The 26,086-nt window shown below is 34.1% G+C and overlaps 1 protein-coding gene across 2 annotated transcripts in view; it reads left to right on the top strand.

The window, feature by feature from the left end:
• The window catches only part of vex (somatomedin-B and thrombospondin type-1 domain-containing protein), a 529,487-nt gene extending 511,054 nt beyond the window's left edge, over nucleotides 1–18,433 (top strand). For both annotated transcript variants that reach the window (XM_074170757.1, XM_074170756.1), the window contains 2 exons: nucleotides 6,055–6,131; nucleotides 13,321–18,433. In XM_074170757.1, the coding sequence (XP_074026858.1) occupies nucleotides 6,055–6,131; nucleotides 13,321–13,532 (289 nt within the window). In that variant the 3' untranslated portion in view covers nucleotides 13,533–18,433. The remainder of the gene's footprint in view (nucleotides 1–6,054; nucleotides 6,132–13,320) is intronic.
• Nucleotides 18,434–26,086: the final 7,653 nt, after the last annotated feature.

Genomic DNA, 26,086 nt, shown 5'->3' with positions numbered 1-26,086 from the left:
TACTATTCAAACCATTCAAAATTCTTTGACTAAATTCATTTTTGAAAAATCTAGACGGTTTGATACAAAACAGTTGAATAATAAAACTAAATTATTTGACGTTAAAAGCCTGTATGCATACCATTGTCTTGTTTGGATATTTTCTAATAAATCTAACTGGAGTACCGGCGTGATAAAAAAATACTAGAAACGCACAAAATTTATCACTACCCCGATTTAAGAAATGCCATACACAAAGAACGATATATTATTTTGCACCGAAATTGTATAATATACTACCAAAAGAAACAAGAGATATTTCAAACTTCAAAATGTATGAAACAAATATTGAAAAATCTATAACTACAAGCGATACACTCATTATGACTCTACTGAAAAACGCATCACTATAAGTTTAATTCTCAGAACTAATTTTATGAGATACCTAAATGGTTCTATCATCTCATCATCTTACTATATTATATTGTCTGATCGTATTACGTATCCATGTTAATGAAATAACCTACTATTCAAAACATAACAATTTATCTCACCAATTTTCTCTGCTTCTCATGTTGTCTATTAATCAATTTTTGATTTTTCGTTTTTCTTTCCGTTTTCACATCTTTAATGAAATAATTCACATGTTGTACTGTGCCAATTATTATTAAAAGTGCTCCGTGAAGAGGCAAATGAAAAGCACAACACAAGCCACAAGCACTTAGTTTGCGAACCATTTTTCAGAACCATTTTCATGACCCGACTATTAAAAGTGTATCTTCTTTTTGAACCGAAATGATCTGAAAATGAAATAAAATGAATATTCTGCTGATGTATAAGGTATTCAGGCCATTAAATTATGATTATGAAAAAAGGCGATACGGGCCACATACAGTATTGAAAAGCCAAATGGAATAAATTCATTATTTCGGTTACTGTACACGTTTTAACAAAATCCCGAAACACGTCAAATATGAATTATAATTTGACGTTCTTCAACGTGAAAATGCCACCTCTACCTTTAACCCCCTTCGAATGACAGGTATAACCCCCAATTTTTTCAAATGGTATAGATTAGTGATATATCGTTTGAGAGGTCTCTTTTTTCTCTATTCAAAAATGTTATCACTTTCAAGTTTATTGCAACAATTGAAATAAAATAAATTAAAATCATGTGGTTACCGAAATTCTATAAAATAAAACGTAATGAAATGTAGAATACGAAAAAGAACTACAGATGTGAACGAGGTAAATGTTCAAAATGTTCACCGCGAACGTCTTGACAATATCCTAATCTCAAATAAATATGTCTTCTAATATTATTTAACATATCAGGAGGGTGACCGACCTAATCGCAAGCGTTATTCGTTCTTTTAAGTTATTCAAATCTGAAGGTTCAGTTTTATACATATTGCTCTTTATATATTCCCATGAAAAAAATCTAATGATGAAAGATCAGGTGATCGCGCTGGCCATTCAATCGATCCTCGCCTCCCGACCACCGATTGGGAAATGTTTTATTGAGGTATTGCTGGACATTAACTTGATAATGTGGTGGTGCTTCATCCTCCTGAAACCATATCGTATTCACTGAATTTTGAGGGTTTTCTGGATCAGGATATAAATTCGCTAAACTTGGAATGAGATCATTTTGAAGTAGTGCCAAATAATTATCGCCATTCAAGTTGCCCTCATTGAAAAAGGGACCAATGATATGGTTTCCTACAATCCCTGCCCAAACATTAACCTTTTGAGGGTTGACCAGTAGCGGCAATTTTGCCGATTAGCATGACCGATAAAGTTCACTCATCAGAAAACATAACGTCTTCTAATTGGATGATATTGTTATCCAACAATTTCAAATTTAACAAAACATTTCAAGAATAAAAAAGTAGTTCTTGTCTACAAAATATTCAAACATCGTAAATCCAAAAGTCATCTACCTATAAGGAAGAAGAATCAGTTGTAAACAATATCACGAAAAACATATTTCTGCACAAAAACACAAAACACTATTTTGTTTCTCAATGAAATATTTGTGACCTTGAACAGCCTTCCTCGAGTTTTCATTCATAATAACAAGTCAAATAACATACCTAATGGAAACAAAAGTACATCCAACTTCATCCAGAATATCTCATGACTACAATTTTTTCGAAACACTCTCAAATAATATCTGAGTATAACATTTCCGATGTAGGTAGTCGTAATAAAGTAAAATGGACTCATTTAGATAAATTGTTTCCGGAAAAATTGATGTAATAAAAGATTCATAAACGAATTTTGCGTCAATTAACGCATAACTTTGTGAAAATAGAACGACGAGTTATAATGTTCCATGTTCAGGCGCAAATTGTGTTGCGAGTGCTTAACAGGATTCAATTTGAGTTTAACGAAATTTAATGGAAATAACGTGTTGTTAAATCTTGCAACGTATATATTTTTGTTTTCAGAACAATTGATGAATAGATTTTATATTCTGATACGTTCGTATCCCCCTGAGGAGCAGTTATTTCTAAAGAAAGTATAAAAGTAATATAGCTAGGAGAGTTCTATGACAATCCTTATGGAAAAAACACGTGTTTTTTAGACATCAGGTCCAGTTCACACGGAAATGACAAAGGTCCGCGCCTCGTCTCTGCCAGATATCCATTCTGTATGAATTGGGCCTTATTTTAGAGCCTCGTTTTGTCTATTCTCATTTTTCATCATCCCGAGAACTTTCTTATTCACCAAAGGAAGCACCGAAGAATTTGTAACAATCTTGACAAATGATTTCATAAGGATCCTGATTACATATTTCATAAATCAGGCTATCTGTGTCGGTGTAGAGAATAACACAATTATCTCCGAATCGATGGCGCATATAACCATAATGAAAATTGTATATGGTAGTAATTGCTAAGTCTAAGATAGTCTGATTTATGAATTATGCAACCGCAATCCTTATGAAATCATACGTCGAAATTGTTAGAAATTCTTCGATACTTCGGATTATCCTTCCAACAATCAATTAAATGTTCCTTTGGTGAATGAGAAAGTTCTCGGGATGATGAAAGGTGAGAATAGGCAAAAGTGAAGAAGTTTACGGCCCAATCCACACAGAATGGACGTCTGGCAGAGTCGAGGAGCGGACTTTTGTCATTTCCGTGTGAATTGGGCCTGAGGTCGAAAAAACGCCAGAATGGACCTGCTCAAATTTACACGTGTTTTTCTATAAGTATTGTCATAGAACTCTCGTAGCTATATTACTTATAAATTACAACAACATATTACTTATATCACATGAGAATGAAAATGAATGCAGCAGATTTATAAAAGTCCAAATTGAATCATACACCAATACCTACTCTCATTAAAAGGATTAATTTGAAAAATAACAATTATATTGAGAAAAAAACTGAAATTAAAAAATCATTGTAATTTCAGTTTTTTTTACTCAATATAATTGTTATTTTTCAGCTAATCCTTTTAAAAAATTTTTACAGATTCTTTCAGGGATTTAAAAACAATTTATATCATATTAGACAATGGAAGTCCGAACTAATGAAATTTATCAGATGACTCCTCCACTTGTTCATCACAAACCTAATGGAGCTCGACGTAACACGCACCCCGCATATTCATAACAAATAACTATTGAAAAAAATTATATTCTCATTACGTTTGTTTGATATAAATATGGGTTTACTGTCGAAATAAAATTTTTTCTCCAATTTATTTAAATAAAAGATTTTACTCCTATTTTCGGGTGGTATATATATACCTGAAGTGAGCTGGAGACACCCACACCCCAAATCGGTTCGACCAATCAGCCTCACATCGTTCCTGCTGAAAGGACTTGAGAGGATACTGAACGGACATATCAGGAGGGTAGCATTATATGCATCCCCACAGCATTAAACAACCTCGTTGAGAAAATCTCCCAATCCCTTGACAACAAGGAGATTGCGGTTGCTGTATTTCTTGATATTGAAGGAGCATTTGACAATGCACTACCTAAATCTATAGAATTTTCTCTGGCTAGAAAGGGTATACAATCGACCATAACTGGCTGGATCTACGCCATGCTAGTAAACAGAACTGCAACTACGAATCTTCAAGGCGAGGCTATCAGGTTCAGGGTCACCAGGGGCTGCCCTCAAGGTGGGGTACTATCTCCCCTTCTGTGGTCGCTCCTGGTAGATAGTCTGCTTGATGCCCTCGACAGAAGAAAAGTTGATCTGCAAGCTTATGCAGATGACCTTGTCATCCTGGCAAGGTCCACGTCGGGAAGGGTAGCTTATAATATCCTCCAAAGCGCGTTGGACGTTGTTCACAGTTGGTGCCTGAGGGAGCAGATGTCTGTCAACCCCAGCAAAACTGTGTTAATCCCCTTCACCCAAGAGAAGGAAATTGGACGATCTAACACCACTTTTCCTCAATGGTGTGGTCATTCCATTGTCCTTGATAAAAGACTCACCTGGACCGCTCACTTGGAAAAAGTTTTACACAAAGCCAGACTGTCTCTATGGACATGTCGAAGGATTTGTGGTGAAACTTGGGGGGTTTAGGTCCCAAACAAATCCATTGGATTTATGTGATGATTGTCAGACCAATGATCATGTATGGTGCAATTACTTGGTGGCCGAAGGCCTTACAGAAAACGGCCCAAGCGAAGCTCTCTGGCTTACAGAGACAGGCTTGTCTGGCTATCAGTGGTGCCATCAGTACCACACCCTCAGCGGCCATGGTGGTCCTTCTAGATCTACCTCCTCTCCACATTTTTCTGGAAAGAGAGGCTAGATGGACTGCATACAGACTTGTGCACATTGCCAATTGCACAAATCAATTCAATGCAGAGTGCAACAGACTGTTGGTTGACATTGGAAGTCACAGCATTCTGGAAATGACCTCTGACTTTATGCCTCCAACTGTCAACTACGAACTGCCTTATAAAGTACTATTCCAGAGTAGAGAGGACTGGATCCTGCGGGAGAAGGAAATATTAAGAGCGGATAGTTGTTGGTTCACAGATGGATCAAAAACACCTTCCGGTTCTGGTGCAGGTGTTTTCAGTCGTAAACCCAGGACAGAGGTATCTACCTGCCTAGGAACTTATGCGACTGTATTTCAAGCGGACCAGAACCTGTCATTGGCATCGCTTTGGGCTTTGCCAAACAAACACTTAACACCTGGATGGCAAGAAGATTTATGGACTTCTGGCAGAATCTTCCAGGATTGGCTCACTCCAAGGCGTTTATTCACCCTTCGAAGCTTGATTCCAAACAGTTGTTGGACTACAGTAGGGATGAACTACGATGTCATTTGAATCATCACATGCAGAGACTTGGTCTGTCGGTAGACAGTGTGTGTCGCCTCTGTCTGGAAAATGATGAAACTGCAGAGCATATACTTTGTGCCTGTCCCGCTGGGGACCGAATCAGGTTCTTTGAGTTCGGCAGATCCGCACTCTCACCATCTGACCTGAAAGACCATTCACCATACAAACTAATCGGCTTCGTTAAGAAGCTGGGTTTATTTGGCCGAGTGTGAATAGGTGTGAACCACAATAAACCCTTATGGGTTGCGGGGGAGGGTCGAATAGAACCTACCTACCTACTTACCTACCTACCTACCTAACTACTATTTCCGCTTTGAAAGTTATCAAAACTACGGTGTTTGCGTACGTTATCAAAGTTTTCTTGTACATTTTAGCAATTTTGCCATGAATTGGGTGGTTTCGATGAGTTTTGTATGCAATCCTAAACAAAGGTGACACGTTTTTTTTCTGTCAATAATGTCCACATTCGTATGATACAATATTCAAATTATCTGAGTTTTTATTTTGACTTTGCTTCATTCTGCAATCAATGTTTAAACAAATGCTTTTCCACACTAAGACTGATGTTAGTAAATAATCTATTTTGGAATTTCCATGTTACCCACAGTTAACGACAGGTTGATCGTAATTTTGACCAATATGACCACGATTGAATAGATGATATGAAAAAAATAAGTTTGAAATAGTATCTTAGGAAGAGTTTCTTCTACATCAAAATAAGTCCAGTATCTAACATTAAATTTCTTTTTCAGATACTGTGTGGAATTTGAAGTTCTCAAAGCATCAAAAGCCTGCAGGAAAGAGGAAAATTTCAAAACACTAAAAGAAGGTTTGTTGGAAATATCAAGATTCATTTTTTTTTAACAAATAAATCGTTACTTATTCAAAAAATAGTATGTGAACAAGAGTTATATTATTCATAGCAAATTATTTAATACTTCGTTAAGGCGATATTCTTTTATTTTTCATGGAGATGCATAAAAACGAGACATTTCCTATGCGAAAGTGAAGATTTACGTTGAATCATGTAGATTTTAACAATATGGAAATACGGTCTAGGGAAATGTATTCCACAATTACATCATTTCCTAAATGAAAAGTTCTAAAAATGTGTACACCGCTTTTTGTTGGAACAAAGTAGGCTAACTGAAAATAAAGTATCCATAGAAAAGGGATTAGTCCCCAACCTTTCTTCTATGTCTCAGACTATCATAGTTGCTTGTGCTTTTTGTATCTTTTCCGGATGATGGTATGCTCAAGGGCGAAACTTCATATACAAGGTGGTCATTTAGGTGTGCAACATATGGGAATTTATTTAATTAACTGCACAACAAAAATACAAATATTGCCAAAAGTTGGTTCTTATTCGATAATTATTTTAGGTACACTTGGAATAGTTGCAAGTCAATCAACATATAGGATAGGTCAAAAAATATAAAAATTTATAGAAGTACCTCGTTCCAGAGAATTCAGCAAAATGTTATTGAGAAAAGTTGTTTACAATTGAAAGTAATACCTATATACCAAAACATGGCCTCCAAATCATTTTTTTCATTAACTATTTCCCAATTTGTATATTTTTTAATCACCCTCAACACTTTCATGAAGTTCTCACAACAAAAACAGTTGAGCATTAACTTTGTTCAAATTCAAGAATATTTGTGGAATTAACTTGGATTTTTAATTTTTTGGGGAATCACAAACTTCATGTTTGTTGCAACGATATAGTCAGTTCAACTTTTCCGCAAACCATACTTTTAACAAGGTAAAACATCATTAATGATAATATGCATAATCAAAAACTTTCATTTAATGTGAACATTTTGTATCTGAAATGTTTATGAAAAAGCTGTACAAATTAATCGACAAACATTAAATCCTATTGTAACTATTGCAGATACCCTTGGCACAAAAAAATGGGGGTTGAAAGAAAACAGTATTACAGTTTGGTGACATTAACTGCTCATTCTTGAATAATTATTGTTCGATTATCGAGTGTATACTTCCTTCAAGACAGTTAACGTTAGCCGAGAAGGCAGAATTAGTTTTAATATGTGGAGATAACTATAAATTTTGTCGCCTACTTTTCCGGCACGGCACGACACTGTGGTAGCATCGCCCAGTTGTCCAGCTACAACCAGCATACTGAAGCCGAGAATACCTACCGTCACAGGTATTCTCGGACTGAAGACAGAAGGTGCTGTTTATTCGATTTCAAGGGAATGAGCCTTTTTCCTGAGAATAGTACAGCGAACGTGTCACGAGAGGTAGCACTAGTAGTAGGGACAAACATAAAACTATTCACATGTAAAACAGTGTTATTTACGTAATATTAATTCATTAATTAAAAATATAAATCTGATATAAAAGTTATCTTGTGCTAGTATAATGCCAACAAAGCATTGCTGTTTTGCGAATTGTACGTCGGATAATCGATATCTGGAAGAAAACGTGTTTTTTATACCATTTATAAAATCATATTAATGAGGTTAGATGTGAGAAATGGATACATGCTTCGATGAGAGTGGATTTAACAGTGCAAAAAATTAATAAATATTCATATGTATGCTCTAAACATAAAATGAATAGTAAATTTTTAATAGATAACCACCATTGATGAGAATGAGATATAACCTCAATCGTTAATTAAATTATGTTCATTTATTATATTTTGATTAAATTTATTTCATTACCATCTATATTTGATTCATATTTCACTCGGAATTAAATCTGAAATTCATAATTATTTTAAATTTATTTTATTACAGTTTGAATATATCGCTACTATTTTACTATAGTCTGTATACTAACCTGTCTATTAATTCACTTTTTTTTCAGTTACTTTTAAATTACGACATGCAAGCTAACGTTTTAATGTTACAACATCGTTATCCCTTACAGTTGCAAATTTTAGTTTTGCTCCAGGAACATCTTATATGAGAATTAGGCAGTGTTTGTCCCTACCGAACTACTAGCGCTACTAGTGAGTGATTTTTCGTATTTCGGGAAAAAGGCTCATTTCAGTTGACATCGCGGTGACAGAAACATGTTTATCACTAGCAGTTCTGACGAAGAATTCGTCATTATAGTGGCCGCATTATTGAATGTAGAAGAAAATAATCACAAAAAAAAATGTTGTGGGTCCATCCCATTAATCAAAAGAGGGCAAATCTGAGAGAGTTTCATTATCTTTTCAATGATCTGAAAGAAGACGAGGAGAAATTTTTCCACTATTTCGAATGACTCCAGGCAAATTTTCAGAAGTTCTGGATATTCTAGAGCCTGCCTTAACAATCAGGTCAATTTTTCTCGTCCATTTTCATTGGTATCGTCTGACACTGATGAAATAGCAAAAAGACAGAAACTTCCAAGGCACGTTTGGACAAGTTGATGCTGGCAGGCGCTAGCCGGCGACACGCTCCCTTGGCCAGTCCGTCACAGCACGTTCCGGTATTTGCCGGTCAGGATCGGAGAACTGGAATCCTTTCCGGCGGCGGACGCTCTTGGCTGTGCCGGCTAGTGGGCGGTTGTCCATTCATTTTTCTTGTTCCAATCCTATCCGTATTCAATCGATGTGTCCACGTTTTACCACAGTGATAATTTTAGGTTATATTGACGAAATTAGTATGGACTTCGCGCCATTCTGGGGGGTTTTGAACTGTTATTTACTGTTGAAAGTTGGACACCTTTTCAGGCTTTCTCCCATATGAGACGGTTCTCCTTACCTCTACCATCCATAGTGCATCCTAATAATAGATTCAAGTATAGCTGCTACCTTGGAAAACCTTGGAAAATTTTTGTCACGTACAAAATCTAACCTTTGATAATAGTCATTCCAGTCAACAGCAAAGGAGGAAAAAATAGTCCTCCCCCACTAGTTTTAGCACTGCAAGATCAACAAAAATCACATCACACATCACACATAAATTCGATATTTTAGAAGCAAATAAAATTCCTTTGGCAATGTGATTCAAGAGAAAGGAATTCAGACTGACTCAGTAAATATCCTGTTAATGAAGATCATAATCAAGCGTTAATCATGACATCCCTGACAGAACAGAACATTGTATAACAGAAAACAAGGTCCATTTCGAAATGGATCCTTGATGATATTATATATAAGGAAGAAAAGTTTAAGTTGAGAATGAAACTGAATCTCGACTTTTAGAAACGACGAAAACCGAGATGAATATATCTCAGTTCCATAAAACCAATACACGAACAACTTTGGAAAGATTTTCGAGCAACTAGATATGAAGGTGGTATTTAAAACAGGTCATACCCTACAGAGCCTTTCGAAGTCGAGAATTCGGAAAAGTCTGGAATTTACGAAATCAAATGTAAGGACTGCGATGCAAAATATTATGGACAGACTAAAAGATCTATCAAAATAAGATATAAGGAACACTTCTAATAATATATACTTTATTGTCCAAAGAAAAAATCTTGTTGACCAAGTTAGTTAATAAATATAAAAGAATGCATAAATGTCATATGAATATAAAAATATAGATAAAATATAATGTAAACTTATACATGAAACATACATAAACATAAAACATACTAAGTTAAAAATGATCGGTATATAACTCAGTCAAACTGTAATAGGGTCTACTACTCAAAATTTCTTTAATCATTTTTCTGTACTGATTGGTATCAATATGTATCTCTTTAGTGTAACTCGGCAGATGGTTATACATCTTCACACCATTGTAAAATAAGGAGTCCTTGACCAGAGAGTTGCAAGGAATAGGTAATTTTTAACTCACTTAACTTAACACACTCAAAATATGGAAGACCTGAAAAATAAGCAGTCGCACATCATATTAAGATTAGTAAGACAAGTTAACAACAACAGGCATCCAGATGTCTACGAGAGTATAGAAATAAGTAATCATAATAATATTGTGAATAACGATGGTGGACCAATACCTCATAGTATACTATATAGCTTGTTGAAATAATAGTTTAATTATCAGATTTACCCGACTATTACATAAGGACATATTCTAAAATTAATTAAAGACTAGTAGATAAGTCAACATAAAATTAATTGAAGACGATTAAAACGCGGGTATCTATCTATGGTATAAATAAGGATAACATTGTATGTACATTTTAGTCTAATTTTCCTGTAGAATATGATCACTTGGTGATCGGAACACGTGTCAAGGTGTTAAAATATTGCCTTGGTGTTGGGAGAACACTCCACTAATATTCATTACTACACCAAAAGTTCCGAACTGTGCATCACAAATTTATTAATGGTATTTTGTCATTAAAATTTTGTTGAATTGCATATCGTTTTTTCCCTTTTATAAAGACAATTTATTATACCTTTTTCAACACTCGCATGATGATTTGATGTGTAGTAGAGATATCTATTAGTATGTGTTTTCTTCCGATAAACATTTGTGTCAAATTGATATGACGACCTCTCCAACATTACATCAAGGAAAGGGGTTTGACCATCTTGTTCAATCTCTACTGTGAACTTTATTGTCGGTTCCTGTTCGTTGATATAATTTAATAACTTATTAAGATTATCATGGTTTCCATTCCAAACAGCAAAGATATCGTCAACATATCTCCACCAAACTTTGGGACCTTACTGGTGAGTCTCACCAGAAGATTTTGCAAAACGTTCCATATAAATGTTACTTAAGATAAGAGAGAAAGGGAAACCCATAGCCATGTCGAATTCTTGTTGATATCTCCATATTGAAAATAGGTTTTGTTTATACATAACATCTAACATCCATCTTCGTCGGACGTTTTTTTTTAAAGTTGAGTAGAAGGTGAGAATACCCAAGAAAGGTCCATAAAGAAGTAAATGAACTTATGCTAAACTAGTGGTCGACGAAAAGCGTGTCTATCTATCGTTCGAAATCATTCTAGAGGGGATAATGAATGCAGTGAAAATCGAAAATTATCTGTCAGTCCCATTCTACTTTTATAACCACGCTGTGCCGTTGGTAGTCCAAACGACAACGGTAGTGGGTGAAGTTATTGAAGTATACCAATATTACTGCTTTCAAGTTGTGTATTTGTATTGCTGCATCACTATAAAAAAATCCCATAGACAATACTATCAATTTCACTGGATAATCACTCGTACACGTAACATAATGTAATACCGGAGTCATTGAAATATCCTGAAGAATATAACATTTTTTTAATCAATGGACTCGGAAATAATCGATTATCTGATAATGATATATTGAATTATTATATTAATAGTGAGATGAATAAATCGGAACAATTTTTCTTCAAACATACTGAAGATGCAATTTGTTAAAAACATCAAAACAAAAGCCTTTGCTCATGATAATATGAACAGTCAAATCATTTTTCAGCCAGTTGAGACGTATAAGTATTCTTCCAACTCTGTTTAAAATTATAGAAAAAAATTATTAAAAAAAACCGCACCTATGTTTCAAACCGATAACTACTTCCTGAACATCAGTCTGGCTTCAGAAGCGGAAACAGTTATTCGTCGGCCTAGAGTGCTGTTACTGATGATATAGTAAAGACGCTAGACGACACTAAAATTCGCGTTCTCATTATGATAGATTATTCCCGTGCCTTTGTACGATCAACTATGAGATACTATTATCAATATTCAGCAGGACTTCAGTGGAACTCCTCAAATTGTATTTAACAGATCGTCAACAACATGTAAAGATTGATGGTGAAATTTCAGATAGTCTAACGATTCAATGAGGAGTACCACAAGGTAGCATTCTTGATCCTCTTTTATATACTTTTATCATCATATTTCCCATTGTAATTATCATTTATATGCTGATAATACTCAAGTGTATTTTTCTTTCAGTGTGGCCCAAATTGAAAAAGATAATGTTATAATTAATGCAGACTTATCGCGACTCGTAACATTAATGGAAAAACATTTTCCAAAAATCAATTCTTCGAAAACTTGCGCCATTTTATTCAGAAATGAAATTCAAAAAATAGAAGCTAGGAATAAATTACGAATATGTATCAGTGGTGATGTTTTCAATTTCATCGAAATGAGATGAATTTAAAAATAAAAAAAATGTTATCTATGTCGATGGTTTTATCTCATTTCAACCTTTGTGACATAGTGTATGGTCATTTTCCTCGAAAATCTGATGCCTTTCGTATCCAAAAGGTACAAAATTCATGTCTACGTCTAATTCACAGTCTCAAAAGAAGAGGTAAGATTTCACATAAGCTTAAGGAAATGGGTTGGTTAAATATGTCTAATAGTCGTTTACTACATTCGCGTTTTTTTTATAAAATCCTCAAAACTAATACGCCTGAATATCTGTGCAAGAGAGTCACATACAGGACATATGTTCATAATCCTAATTTGAAGAGAAAGAATCTTATTGATATTCCAATTCATAAAAAAGAGATATTTAAATCCTCCTTGTCTTATCAGATTGCTATAAATGCATCTTTACTGGATATTCCCGATTTTGCATTGTCTTAGAATTTCTTCAAAAAAAAACAAAAAAATTGTTGGCCCACCAATGATATAACCTTGTGAATAAAATGTATCTTTATAGGTTATATTTGTTAACCAGTGATATAATATATCACTGGTTAACAAATATAACCTTATACTTATAATATAAGTATTAATTATTAACATAGGTTATGGATACGTACCTTATTATAAGTATGGAAGATTTGTAGAATTTTCAATAATGATTTATTATTTACAATTTTTTTAAAGGAGTGTGGAACCTAACACTACTCCTTTTGTTTAACTGTCTTCTTTAGGTTAAGTTTTACAGTCCTGTAATTATTTTACCGGCAAGCAATAAACAATTTATTATTATAATTATAATTAAAGTTCAAAGTCAATGATTCTGTTAAATACTGTTCTGAATTCAGTCAATTGTCTTCAGAGTTGAGGAATCATCAAATAAAAACGTTTGTCTCCAAACGGAGAACACTAATTTATCTGTTTTTTTTAATTCAAATTGAAAGAAGTATTTCAGCAATAAAAACCTACTGGTTTTTTGCAGGTGATAGAGTCTGCGTAAGATGCGAGTCGGAAGCCCTCCACGAAAACCTAGAATGGAGATGTCAAGGTCATGGGGTTGAAGGACGTGTCACTCGATGGTCGGCCCTTTCTGCTCCGCACTGTCACGGAAAATGGCTCAGAGCTCATTCTGAATCTGATAAGACATGCTCGAAAAATACTTGCAAAAACGGAGTTGGTTTTATTTTCGTCTGAGAAAGTGCCAAGAGCTTCCACGAGAAATATTACAATGAATTAAACTGACTTTGTATGTTAGCATCACTATCGTTCATTCATAATGTTAAATAAGATTATTTACTATGATTTATTGTATTCAAAACACTCACATAAGTTACTGGTTTGTTTTTTTTAATAGACTGATTATGAATAAGTTGATTGATATTCCCTCTAAACATGTAGCCTAATTTTGAAGAATGTCTTAAAGAAAATTGCAGAGAACTACAATATGATAACTGGGACTCGAGTGACCAGTTCATATGTGAATTTTAATGTGATGAATTCGTTAAGAATCGGTTAATTTTGTTTTCTCATCTTATTTTCAATACAAATCAACCTGAATAACTAGATGTCTAAGACCATCCAACAATCAAAAATTTCGAAATATATTTGTGATTTAAATTTCTTCATCTGCTAAAAAATTCATTCGTGTAGAGCCAAAGTTATCCGGTAAATGAAGATCCTCATTAATAAAAATTTCAGGCATAGATTGCCTCACTTTGATAAAGAATGAATCTCGATTTCATTTTTGAGATCAACAATAAACTGAGAAAAGTCGAAGCAACTTCTCAAAACAACTTGAAAGATGAAAGAAAACATTAATTAGTATCATCAGGCAAAACACGGATAGGTTCTCTTTCTAAGCGCGCCACTATTGAAATTTCTCAAAGCCTCTGAACTCATAATGTTGCTTTGGTGAAAGATATACTTGGATGTTATCCTATAAAATGATATTTTAATTTTCAAATGTCGATCTTAGACTTAGACTGGTAATTTCTTCATCGTAAATAACGAAATTTCTAATTTTATTGTAAAATGTCAATGTTCTCTATAAATCACACTTTATAATATAATCAATACAACACATAAAATTCTTGAATACATTGAAAAGTTAATCAAAATGAACAACATTCGAGTACAGTGAAAGGTTTTCACAGTTAACAATCTGATAATTTTAATTCCAGGTTGAACCGCGTCCTGTGTTTCGCTATTAAAGCTATTTCATGTATATCAAGGACCAAAAACCAAGGCCTGTAATCGTTGATAACAAAATGCCAAATTGAATAAACGAATGAACATATTCATTCTGATCAATTAATCTTTGGACAAATTATGACCCAAAGAATAAAATCTAGCAGTGTCAGGTCCTATAATCTTGGCGGCCACTCAATATAAGAACTATTTCAACCTTTCCATCGATTTCCATAATTATTATTCAGCCATTCTCTTACAATAACTGCATTATGTACAGAAGACCCATCTGTTTCAAAATCTGTTTTTCCGTTAATCAGCTGTCGCCCCCATACGAACGACAACTCTCAGAAGTTGAAAAACGTGTGCGAGCTAAGGACTAACGAGGTCTTACCTTTTAACGTGTGATTCCTAACACGGTTGCAGAATCATCCCAGCTTCAACCAGATAAATTCTCTCGAGAAAAATATCTGGTCGCGGCAGGAATCGAACCCACGGCCTTCCGATCGTGAGTCGGGCGCACTACCACTGCGGTCAATTCCACAACTAATTGAAACTTCAAATTCGGGCGATCCTGCACTGGTAGGTTATGTATTGCCTCCCAAAACTCATTTCTCATAAAGTCTAAAAATATAATTCCATTCAAGTCATCTAAAGGAACAATTCGTTCAACTTCTCCCCTGGCATCAGCCAGGGGAGTAGTTGCCCTTCGTGGTATCAACCACGAAGGGCATTAGATTATATTTGACAGATGTTAGTGCAGAAATCAATTCGATTCGATTATGGAATATCATCGACTCTATGTTGATGATGGCCACTACCTTGCACTGACGAGGTGCCAAATCGCCCGAAACCGGTCTGCAAATGTACCCGTTCAATAATTGAAAATCGATTCTGGCAGTTGTATCGCCAACAGAATATGCATACTTCAGTAAAGATTCCTGCACTGACACCTGTCAGATACAATCCAACGCCATTCGTGGTATTAGCCAGGGGAGTAGTTGTTTTTTGATAAGTGTCAGTGTCAGATAAGGTGTCAGTCCATTGCTTTTTCGACTTGGGAAAAAGTTGGTATATTTTGGGCCATGAAGATAGAAAAAAATAATAGTAAAAAATGAATACAAATAAAAAATGAAAATGAGAGAAAAGAAAGGGAGAGGTAATGAGAAAAGGGAAAGAACCAGGAGAAGGTTGGGATTTTCCAACATGCATAACTTGGATCTCCCATACTTTGAAATTCTGAGTTGTTTGAAAACTTCAAAAGAATTTAATTTATCCCAAGTAAGAGAACAGTCCACAAATTTTGAAGTGACAATTTTCCAAAATTCCCAACTTTTCGCTGTTTTTTCGACTTGGAAAAGTTGGGAAATTTCGGGCTGTGAAGATAGAAAAAAATAATAATAGTAGAAATAAATAAGCACAATATTATTTAAGTGTTGTTTCATTTCATTTGTATTGGATATTCCTATACATGGTGGATACGGTGGAAGATCAAGGATATTGGTCCAAAGTAGAATAATTTATTTTTGTTTGTGCATACCCTAACCGGCAAAAGCATTCGGCCAATCTTTGAATAACTAAGTAAGAAAATTAATTTATTATACTAGTAACTAATCCCTCGGCTTTCATTTTTTCGAAAAATGGGATATTTTGCTGGTGGGGTTAGAAAAAATTGGATTCCCTCCTCCCCCCTGGTTTTTCTTTTCGCTGCGGCCCTAGCTACAGTGTAGGGAGTTGACACTGGCCTAAACGAATTATTCTTTTAGATGATTTGTATGCCCACTGACTATATATGAATACTTCCATTCAGATTATTTTCGAAGAAAAACGGCCCGCTAATCTTATCATGGATTATTCCACACCACACATTTATTTCATGAAAATATTCCCTTTCTGCGTTTATAACACAATTAGGATTATCCGCAGACCAGTACCTAGAATTTTGGGACGAGACTACTCCATTTGTAGTGAACGTAGATTCATCACTAAACAAAATTGTTTTGTGAAAGTGTATATCACTCAAATATTCTCCTTGAGCTCACAAACATAATTCTAACCTTCTTTCTTCATCTCCCGGTTCCAGAGTGTGTACAATTTTTGGCTTGAATGGTTTTATTTTATTTTTTACAAGGCATTTCCTGATATTTTCTCTAGGAATAGTTAAGTTCCAACTAGCCGATTGCTAGCTTGAATGAGTATTATTTCGAAAATATGTCAGTATTCGCACACCATTTATATTCTCACGATGTGTTTTTGAGCATATGCCTCGATACATGACCTGTATCGTTAAAAACAGAATTTATACGGTTCACTGTACTGTTACTGAAATTCACTAGTAGCTTCTCTTGCGGAAAGAGCATTATTTCCGACAAGGTGCACAAGTTCAATTTTTTGATTCTCTCATGATTATTCCTACCGCTTTACGCAATATTTTTCTCATAATCCGACGGTTCTGTTTCAATACAGTTTTTGACAGTAGCAATAATAATCAACAATAGTCTTTTGTTTCCAGTGCCGAATGAAAAGAGCGCGATTTTGCATATCCGCACGATGTTTCACGGCCAACTCACCAAGATCTGAAAACAATTTGAGAGGTGTGCAGTTAACATCCCATAATGATACAATGTGAATGTTGATTCCACCAGAAAATTATTAATAAAAATTTTTTTTTATCAAATTTGGTATACCACCATTTGGGAGGGTGCCCAGTCCAACGGTTATTTAAATTTGTTCCTAAAAAAATCGCTTATACGATTTCTTGTATTTTGATCTATGAAAATATTCGCAGTAGGCCTTGGTTTTTATAGAAAGAAAATGATATTTGGTCCCAAGGTACAGTTTTTTAAGCTCAATTCAAAATAAAGTTCTTCGAAATCGGAGAAAAGATGCAAATTTTAGGGAGGTGTCCCGCTTTCAATTTCGATTTTTGAGATAAAATCTTTTGGCTTTACACTTCTCCATTTATAAAAAAAGTTCGAAATTTTCGAAGGAAGAAAGAAAGTAACTCAATATATCAATGAGAAAAATTAAATCAAAAACGATAAAACTCACAAATTTGAAAGTAGTTGTCTTTCATTCATTTTTTTGTTGCAGTTTATATCTGAAAGAAACTTATTTGCCTGATCTACACATCTTTGAAAAGAGTTTTCCTTTTATATATTTAATTACTTCCATCCTTTCTTCAAAAGTTTTCCACTTTCTGTATAATGATGGAGAAGTTGAAAGTCACAGTTTTTCCCAAAAATTAATTATTTCTAAAAATATATCGAAGCCTTTGCTGTAGAATATATATAAAAATACACGGTTTTTTTTATTTAGAACTATTAAAATCTTCGCCTCTCTGATGATACCACTTTAGTGAAACGTGCGTCGAGAAGGGTGTTGAAATTCGGATGTCTGAGAGAAGTGTTTGTATTGTCATGATGAGATAATTGAATTCAAAATTACTTGAAAAGAGAAAATGATCTTTAAACATTTCATTGTTGAAAATAATTGAATTTTTTTAAATATATTTCTAAATTACTATCGTAATCGTACAGTTATTAGTTAACTGATTATTTCACTTTAGTGATTTAATTCATTAACTGACATGTCCTAAAATAAATATTTTTATTTGAGATACCCATATATTTCGAAAATATTGATTCATAATTCACACTAATGACTTCCCAATTTCGTAATTTTTATTAGTCATCATCAACCGTTATCAGTAGTTAATTGTATGTTAGAGTTTTTTTGTAACAACGTTATTTGTATCGTGTAGCATTTAATATTTTTGAATAATCTAATGTATATACATATAGAAAAATAAATACCCTTTTGTAGTCTTACATAACCTATTTTTGTGAAACATATCAAACCGAGATATCATGTAAAGTTGGGAAACAATAAATATCAATTGAATTGTATGTCGTATTTGTTAATTTATCGTCTCCTCTCCAGAAACACATCTAGAATATACAGTGAGTGGTTAAATCATGAAATAATTTAGTTATTTCGCTAATAAGAATGAAAATCATGAAATGGGTCGCTTTTTATGTAGACAAACCGCAAAATCAACATAAGTTGACGTTAAGCAAATCTAACGACTGATTCTTCTAACACATTACAAGAAATTGAATAGAACAAGCCCATACTTGATGAAAACCCATATTGAAACTCATCAATACAGTTTATTGTATGATTTTCACTATAAAGACTTTTACAAAAACCGCGACACGTGTTTTGCTATACAATAACCATAAAACCCTTTAAAGTGAAAATCATACAATAAACTGGATATGTATCTGTAGTGTAGGAAGGGTGAGTGTAGGCCCACATCACTTAGGCCACATGTGACCCATTGTAGGTATATCCTCCCGAGGAGTTGTCCTCCTAGGTCATCGTCGATCCTGTCCATTTCAGGAAGGTGGACATCAGGTCACTGGGAGACGTCTCCTTTACATCGGCTGGTGTAGTGCGCCCGACTCACAATCGGAAGGCTGTGGGTTCGATTCCCGCTTCGACCAGATATTTTTTTCGGTTGAATTTATCTGATTGAAGCTGGAATGATTCTGCAACCGTGTTAGGAATCACACGTTAAAAGGGAAGACCTCGTTAGTCCTTATCTCGCACAAGTTTCTCAACTTATGAGAGTTGTCGTTCGTATGGGGGCGACAAACAGATTTTAGACAGAAACACACTCTCCTGTTCACACATCCTGCATAGAGGTGTGTCTACTAGCCCCATATTATGGAGGTGTTTCCTTAGTTTACAGTGGCCAGTCAGCGTAGATTTTTCCTGGTCATCGCCAGACATTCATCTTCTTGGAGCTTCTTTAGTGAAATCCGCGAGACTCCTCAATAATATTTTTATTGATTTAGGCAGGTTGATATCTCTGATCTGGGACTGCGACTATATACACCTACACCAGAACATAAAATAATTTTTGATCCATTTTTGAACCATCTGCTCTTAGTATTTCCTATTCCCGGAGGATAAATTGATGTCTACTTCGTATTAGAGCTGTTTAAGTCAGTTCGTAGTTGACACTCGTAGAACTATCAAGTCGAAAGTATGTTTAAACTTTCACGAGCATGCTTTCTGCCTGCCTATTTCATGAGCTGCAAATACTTGTGGAGTCCTGTTACCAACAACTTGACAATCAAGTAATTTTTCAAATTGAGAAGATCCCACATGCAGTGTTTATCGGATCGTAATACTAGCATACCTACAGTCACAATTGCACAAATTTAACGCCAACAATTATTTAATTTTTTCCACAGCCAGCGTATATAAGGTATTCTATCACAAGACAGAGAAATACATAGAAGAATCGGATTTGATCTAATTTATTCAGTTCGGTTTAAATATTGATTTATAGGCTGGTTTAATAAATGAAACTTGGATTGGCCCATTTGAGCTACTTGGAAAATTAGACGGACAATAGTTTTTACAATTTTTGCAAAAACGATTTAATAAAAAAATCTTGTTAAGAGTCAAATACTTTCAAACTTGTGCAGTTTTTAACAAATACCCATCAAGTTAGATGGATGGAAATCTCTTAGCCACTGCAGTCACCGGATTTGCACCCTCTTGATAGAAAAAAAGGTATCCGTGAATGAAAATGTGATAATGAACAAGAATTGCAGAAATGAATGAATTCAACACGTGGTACAAGAAAATATAATTTGCCAGCATTTAGAAATCTTTAAAGAAAGCACGGTATTCTCAAGTAACGATAATTTTTCATTGTTTTAGCCTAATTGAATATTCCAGGGTAGAAATAAAAATATATTACTGTCTGAAAATAAGAATTGCAATGTTTTGCATGAAGTAGAATCATTTTGAGGCAGCAAAAAATGTATTAGTTTTTTCCAAAGGGGTTAGATGATTTCAACTGTGTTGTCATGAGATGTAATAAATTAAATCTTTGTTTTTTGGCAGGCCCTCACCAGAACCTACGGTTTAGGTGGTTTGGAGAGATGAAAATTTCGAGATTTTATTTAGAAATATTTATTGTTTAGTAAATAATTGCTCTCAGATTTTAGAGAAACCGTGTAATTTTTGAAAACTAAATGAAAGACCAACAATACTGTTACTCACTTGTAAAAACTGTTAAAAAATTTCTTGGGTTTTCGAAAAAAAATAAGCAATTGGAAACCATGTTACATGAACTTTGTTTACCTGAAATGACCTCCTCCTTCAGTTTGGACCATGACGATGTATAAAAGTAGAAACAATGAACATCAAATTTATAGAAAAAGTTTACAATAACCGAATATAAAAATTGTGAAAATAACATTAAAATAGTAACCTAAATAATCCAAGGAGTCATTCTTCAAATAACGCATTCGCCTTTCAGTTGTAGAGAAAACTTATGACTCCACCTTGACAAGAGTTTTTGCTGTTATGTCTTATAAAGAACTAGCGACTTGCTGGTATCAGGGCATATATAATTGTAATAATGATAATTGTAATAATGATAACTACAATATATAGTAATACATATTTATTCACCAATTGCAAACGAAATAACATTTAACTTGATACTAGAGATGTAGTGAAAAGACGGAGTGTCAGTAAGAATTGTTTTTGACCTCAACCATTAGTAAGTTATATAGATAGATAGATAGATATATTTTCACCACACTACATATATAAATACATTTATGGCATGTCAATATATTAATAGATACAATATAAAGTACACAATGAATAAAATTATACAATAAAACATATGATATTTTGAAAATGTTACAAACATAATCAAGTGAGGCATAAATAAATAGCGTAAACAGAATGGAATATTTCAGAGAAGTGATGTGTTGAGTGCATGACTCAGTTGCTTTGTTGTGACGAGAAACTCGTCTGTGGAATAAAAGCAGTGTTCAAGAATATATTTTTTTGTGCTTTTTTTGAACTGATCAAAAGATAGTGATTTGATTCTCTCCGGCAAGCAGTTATATAGATTGATATTCAGAGAATTATGTTGAGATTTGGTTAATCTATACCTTGGAGTTTTTAATAACTTAGCATACCTAGTATTATGGTCATGTATATCTGACTGGGTTTGTAACTGGTTGATATTTCTGTGTATTTCTAATAAGGCATTGTAGATATATAATGAAGGTAAAGGCATGATGCCAAACTTTATAAAGTGTGGGTGACAATGTTCTCTATATCCAACTCCAGCTAAAATTCTGACTGCTTTTTTTTGTTGTCGAAAGATGGTTATTGCACGAGTGGCATTTCCCCATAAAATTATTCCATAGTTTATCTGCGAATGAAACAGAGAGAAATATGTCATTCTCAGAGTATCAGGTTGAATTGCTTTTTTTAACTGCCTCAAGAGAAATAGAGTACTTGCTAATTTGTTACAGAGCTGTTCTATGTGATTCGACCATGTGAGTTTGTCATCAATAACAATTCCGAGTAGCTTGACAGTATTTCCCATTTGTAAGTTCATATTAGAGGAGAAGGTTATTTTTTGGGATTTGCTTGCGTTCAACTTGAGTTTGTTTGCAGTAAACCAATTTTCAGCACGTTTTTCAATGTTATAAGAAGAAGAAGTGAGTTCCATAAGGTTTTTACCGGTACTCATCAAAGTAGTGTCGTCGGCGAATAGAACACTTTTATTGGGTAATAGGAAGTTGCATAGGTCATTTATATAAATTACAAATAAGAATGGCCCAAGCACTGACCCCTGTGGGACACCATGTTTTATAGGTAGAAAGTCTGAGTTTCTTTGGTTAACAGTAACACATTGTTTTCTATTTTCTAAATATGAACTGAATAACTTCAATGCCACCCCTCTAATACCGTAATATTTGAGTTTCAAAATGAGTATCTCATGAGAGACACAATCAAAGGCCTTCGACAAGTCACAGAGTGTAATATCCGTGAGTACACCTTGTTCCAGACCCTCAACTATGCCTTCCAATATATTAAGAATTGCAAGAGTTGTAGAGCGATTTTGTCGAAACCCATACTGTGCATTATTCAAAAATTGATTTTTTTCAAAATATTTCACTAGTTTATTTTTCAGAATTATTTCGATGATTTTAGCAAATATGGAAATAATGGATATTGGTCTATAATTGTCAATTTCTGTAATATCTCCCTTTTTATGAATAGGAATAACTCTGGTAAATTTGAAACTATCTGGAAAAATGCCTTCACTGAAGATCAAATTGATCATTGATGTTAATGGCGCAAGAATTAGATCTGATGTTTGTCTTATGATATGGCAATTTAAATCATGTGTATCTACTGATTTCGAATTTTTTAATGCATTAATTGCATCAAGAACCTCATAGCTTGTGACTCCCGTTAGGAAAAAAGAATTGCATGGCACAGGAAAATGTTTGTATTGGATCAATTCGTCTGGTATATTGGGTAACTGGTTTATTATATTTTCAGCAACACTTGTGAAGTGAGCGTTGAAAGAGGTTTCACATATTGGAGTTTCAGGGTTACTTTTAGTTTTCCTATTTAACTCATAGTTTATAATTTGCCAACTAGCTTTTGATTTGTTTTCTGATGTACTGATATAATGTCCATATGAATTTCTTTTTGCTTCTTTCAATTCCTTCCTGTAGCTTTTCTTAAGTGAATTGTATGCCACCTTATCAGTATGATTTTTCTTTGTATCATAGATACATTTTACTATTGAAAGTGTGTCCCTCTTCTCCTTCAAAGAATTATTGTACCATATAACTGGCGGTTTTTCTCCAATTTTATACTTTTTATATGGAAAGTGTACTCCCACATAATCAGCATAAGTATCAACAGGAAATTTGCTAGAAAGTTGATACCTAAATTTGTATTTTCAAAAATACCCCAATCAATACTCTTGAGGGATTCTCTGAATTTTTCCATTGAGGAGTAAGATAAAGATCTTTTCATAATTATGTCGGGTTTACATTCAGTGATTTTGTTTAAGATTATATATTGTCCAATATGGTCAGACAGACATGGATCCAATACACCTGAAGTCATGTTCTGTTCCTCTATATTTGTCAATATATTATCAATGCAGCTGGATGAATATGCTGTTATCCTGGTGAATTCAGATATGATTATAGTGAGGCCAAACGAATTCAGTAAGCATTTCAATTCAGATAAGACATTCGAATTCGACTTGAAATTAATGTTAAAATCACCCAGTATTATGATTTTATTTTTACCTCTTACGTATTTATTTAATAAATTTTCCAGGTTTACCAAGAAAATTTCAGCATTTCCCAAGCAGGATCTGTAAAGTGTTATTATTAAGACTTGGTTTGATAATTCTAAGCCACAAAATTCAGAGTTTATCTCATCATTCAAATCCTTTAGTTGTAATGGTTTAGACTTTATATTATTTTTTGTAAATATAGCTACTCCTCCGTGTCTATTATGTATTCTACAGAATTCTGCTGCCAGAGAGAATCCTGAAATGTTGATACTTTCAAGATTTGTTTTTTCTTGCCAATGTTCTGATAGACATATTATATCAAAATTGAATTTGTTCAGAAAAAGATCAATTTCTTCAGTTTTATTTGATAGGCATTGTATATTTATATGAAATACACTCACCACATCGACCCCCTTCAATTCCTTAGATAAAATAAAATTTGTCAATTCTACATGAGACAATGAAACTGATGCGGTTTCCTCCTTTGTAGTGTTTGACAATTTTTTGGAATTCCCCAAATTTATCAATATTGGTGATTTGTCATTAGAATTCAATTGGAGTCTTTCCTTGCTCTTTCTAAAAAAGAGACTGGTCCCACTGTAGGTCCATCTATTCTGAAGTCATATCTGCGATATCCCACACCTCGAGGCCAGAAGGATGGTTTGTAAAAATCTTCCTTAAATTTAAAATCCGCCGCTACCATAAAACTCTTGAATCCGTTTTGTTCTTTTAGGAGAGTTACTGTAAAATCCTGTGCGTTTTGATTAGTCTTTTCCTGTAAGTATTCTTGAATGTCTTTTTCTTCAACATCTTGATTAACCCTGTATATAAACATCCATACTCTTGGATGCCGTCCTCTGAATTTTCCATTTCCATCATCTGCTTGTCCAATGTTTTTCCGATGATATTTTTTAGGTCTCCTTTCCACTGTTTTCCACTCACTATGTTCTATCTCATTCTTGTTTGGCTCTTCTTGATCAGTCAAATTGATGATATCATTCATCAATTTGAGCTGTTCCTTCTCAATGTTGGACATCTCATTTTGCTTTCCATCAGAGCTGGAGTTCCCATTAGTTTCGGCAGATGTTAACTCATGTTTACTTAAATTTTGATGTGACCAGTTTTTCTGAACCTCTCGTATATCAAATTTCGGTACGGTATGACCACTCTGTTTCAGAATGCTATCCACGTTTTTTTCAACAGAAGGAATGCCCGTTCTTATCTCCGATGTAGCGTTTTGTTTTTGCAGGTTTAGTATTTTTTCTTGGATTAGTTCCTTACTTTCTTTCAATAATGTGTTATTTTCAGACAAAAGTTTATTATTCTCTTCCAATTGCTTGATGATTTTCCTTTGCATGACCACTTCTATCTTCAGTTTTTCATAATCCATTTTCTCATTTGTTGTGAATGCACCCGCAACATTTGTGCCAGTCGCATCCTTATCCCAAGGACTATTAACGAGTGTACCTAGAGATTGACCTTTGGATTGTCTGTATAGATTTTCTTCAATTTCCTGCTTACAGCAGTTTTTTCTCTCCAGGCAGCTTTTATGATATGCTTTCCTGCAGTTTTGGCATGACATTGGATTTTTTATTACACTTTTTTTGCAATATTCACATTCTAGATTTAACACCACATCTTTACTTTCCGCCATCTTAGAACACTTTCGACTTTCAACTAGTGGTAAAGATAATTATACAATTTAGGTATAATTATAAATTGTTCCCGTAAATATGATCAAAAATGCATTGACAAGATGAAGCCATTGTCTGAATTTTTGATAGTGCCTGATTAAATAGATACAACTCAATAGTCCTGATAGTGTTACTTTCTAAGCAGGTTTTTTACGCCGATGACTTGCCATCTTTTTCAATAAATCTCGAAAGACATAAGTGAACCAAGCGTCCGTTGACGTAATAGTACGCCGGCTGAAAGTGTTTTCATGAATAGTTGACATCATACTGAGTTGAAAAAAATTGTCAGCTGCATTGTGGAGGGGGGGGAACTATGCATCAGCTGCTTGCATGAACTTGTGAGAAAAACACGTAAAATAAAGTAGTAAGTCAGATGAAATTTAACTTCGTGATTGTTTAATCAAAAGTACGGAAATAACAATCAGCTGCGTATTTAGCGATGGAGAAACCATCAGCTGACGCACTAAAGATTCAGATAACTCGAGCAATGCGCAGAATTTTTCAGGGTATATTTTTGTCTTGTTTTATTTTGAACAAAATGCATAATGTGAAATAATATACGGTGTGAAATGAAAATAATAATCTAAAATGGTATTATAAGAAAAGTAGAAATATAGAAATGGGGAACTTTACAGAACTTATTCGCTATCGATAGTATCGCTATAATAATTGTTCTTTGATGAATCATCATCCGAACTGTCCTGTAGGAA

This window comes from Leptinotarsa decemlineata, unplaced genomic scaffold (genome assembly GCF_025532065.1).
Source record: "Leptinotarsa decemlineata unplaced genomic scaffold, Ldec_3_MD MMD2_P_RNA_scaffold_9, whole genome shotgun sequence".
NCBI lineage: Eukaryota > Metazoa > Arthropoda > Insecta > Coleoptera > Chrysomelidae > Leptinotarsa > Leptinotarsa decemlineata.
The sequence above is the reverse complement of the archived record's forward strand: the minus strand, read 5'-3'. Positions and strand labels throughout refer to the sequence as shown.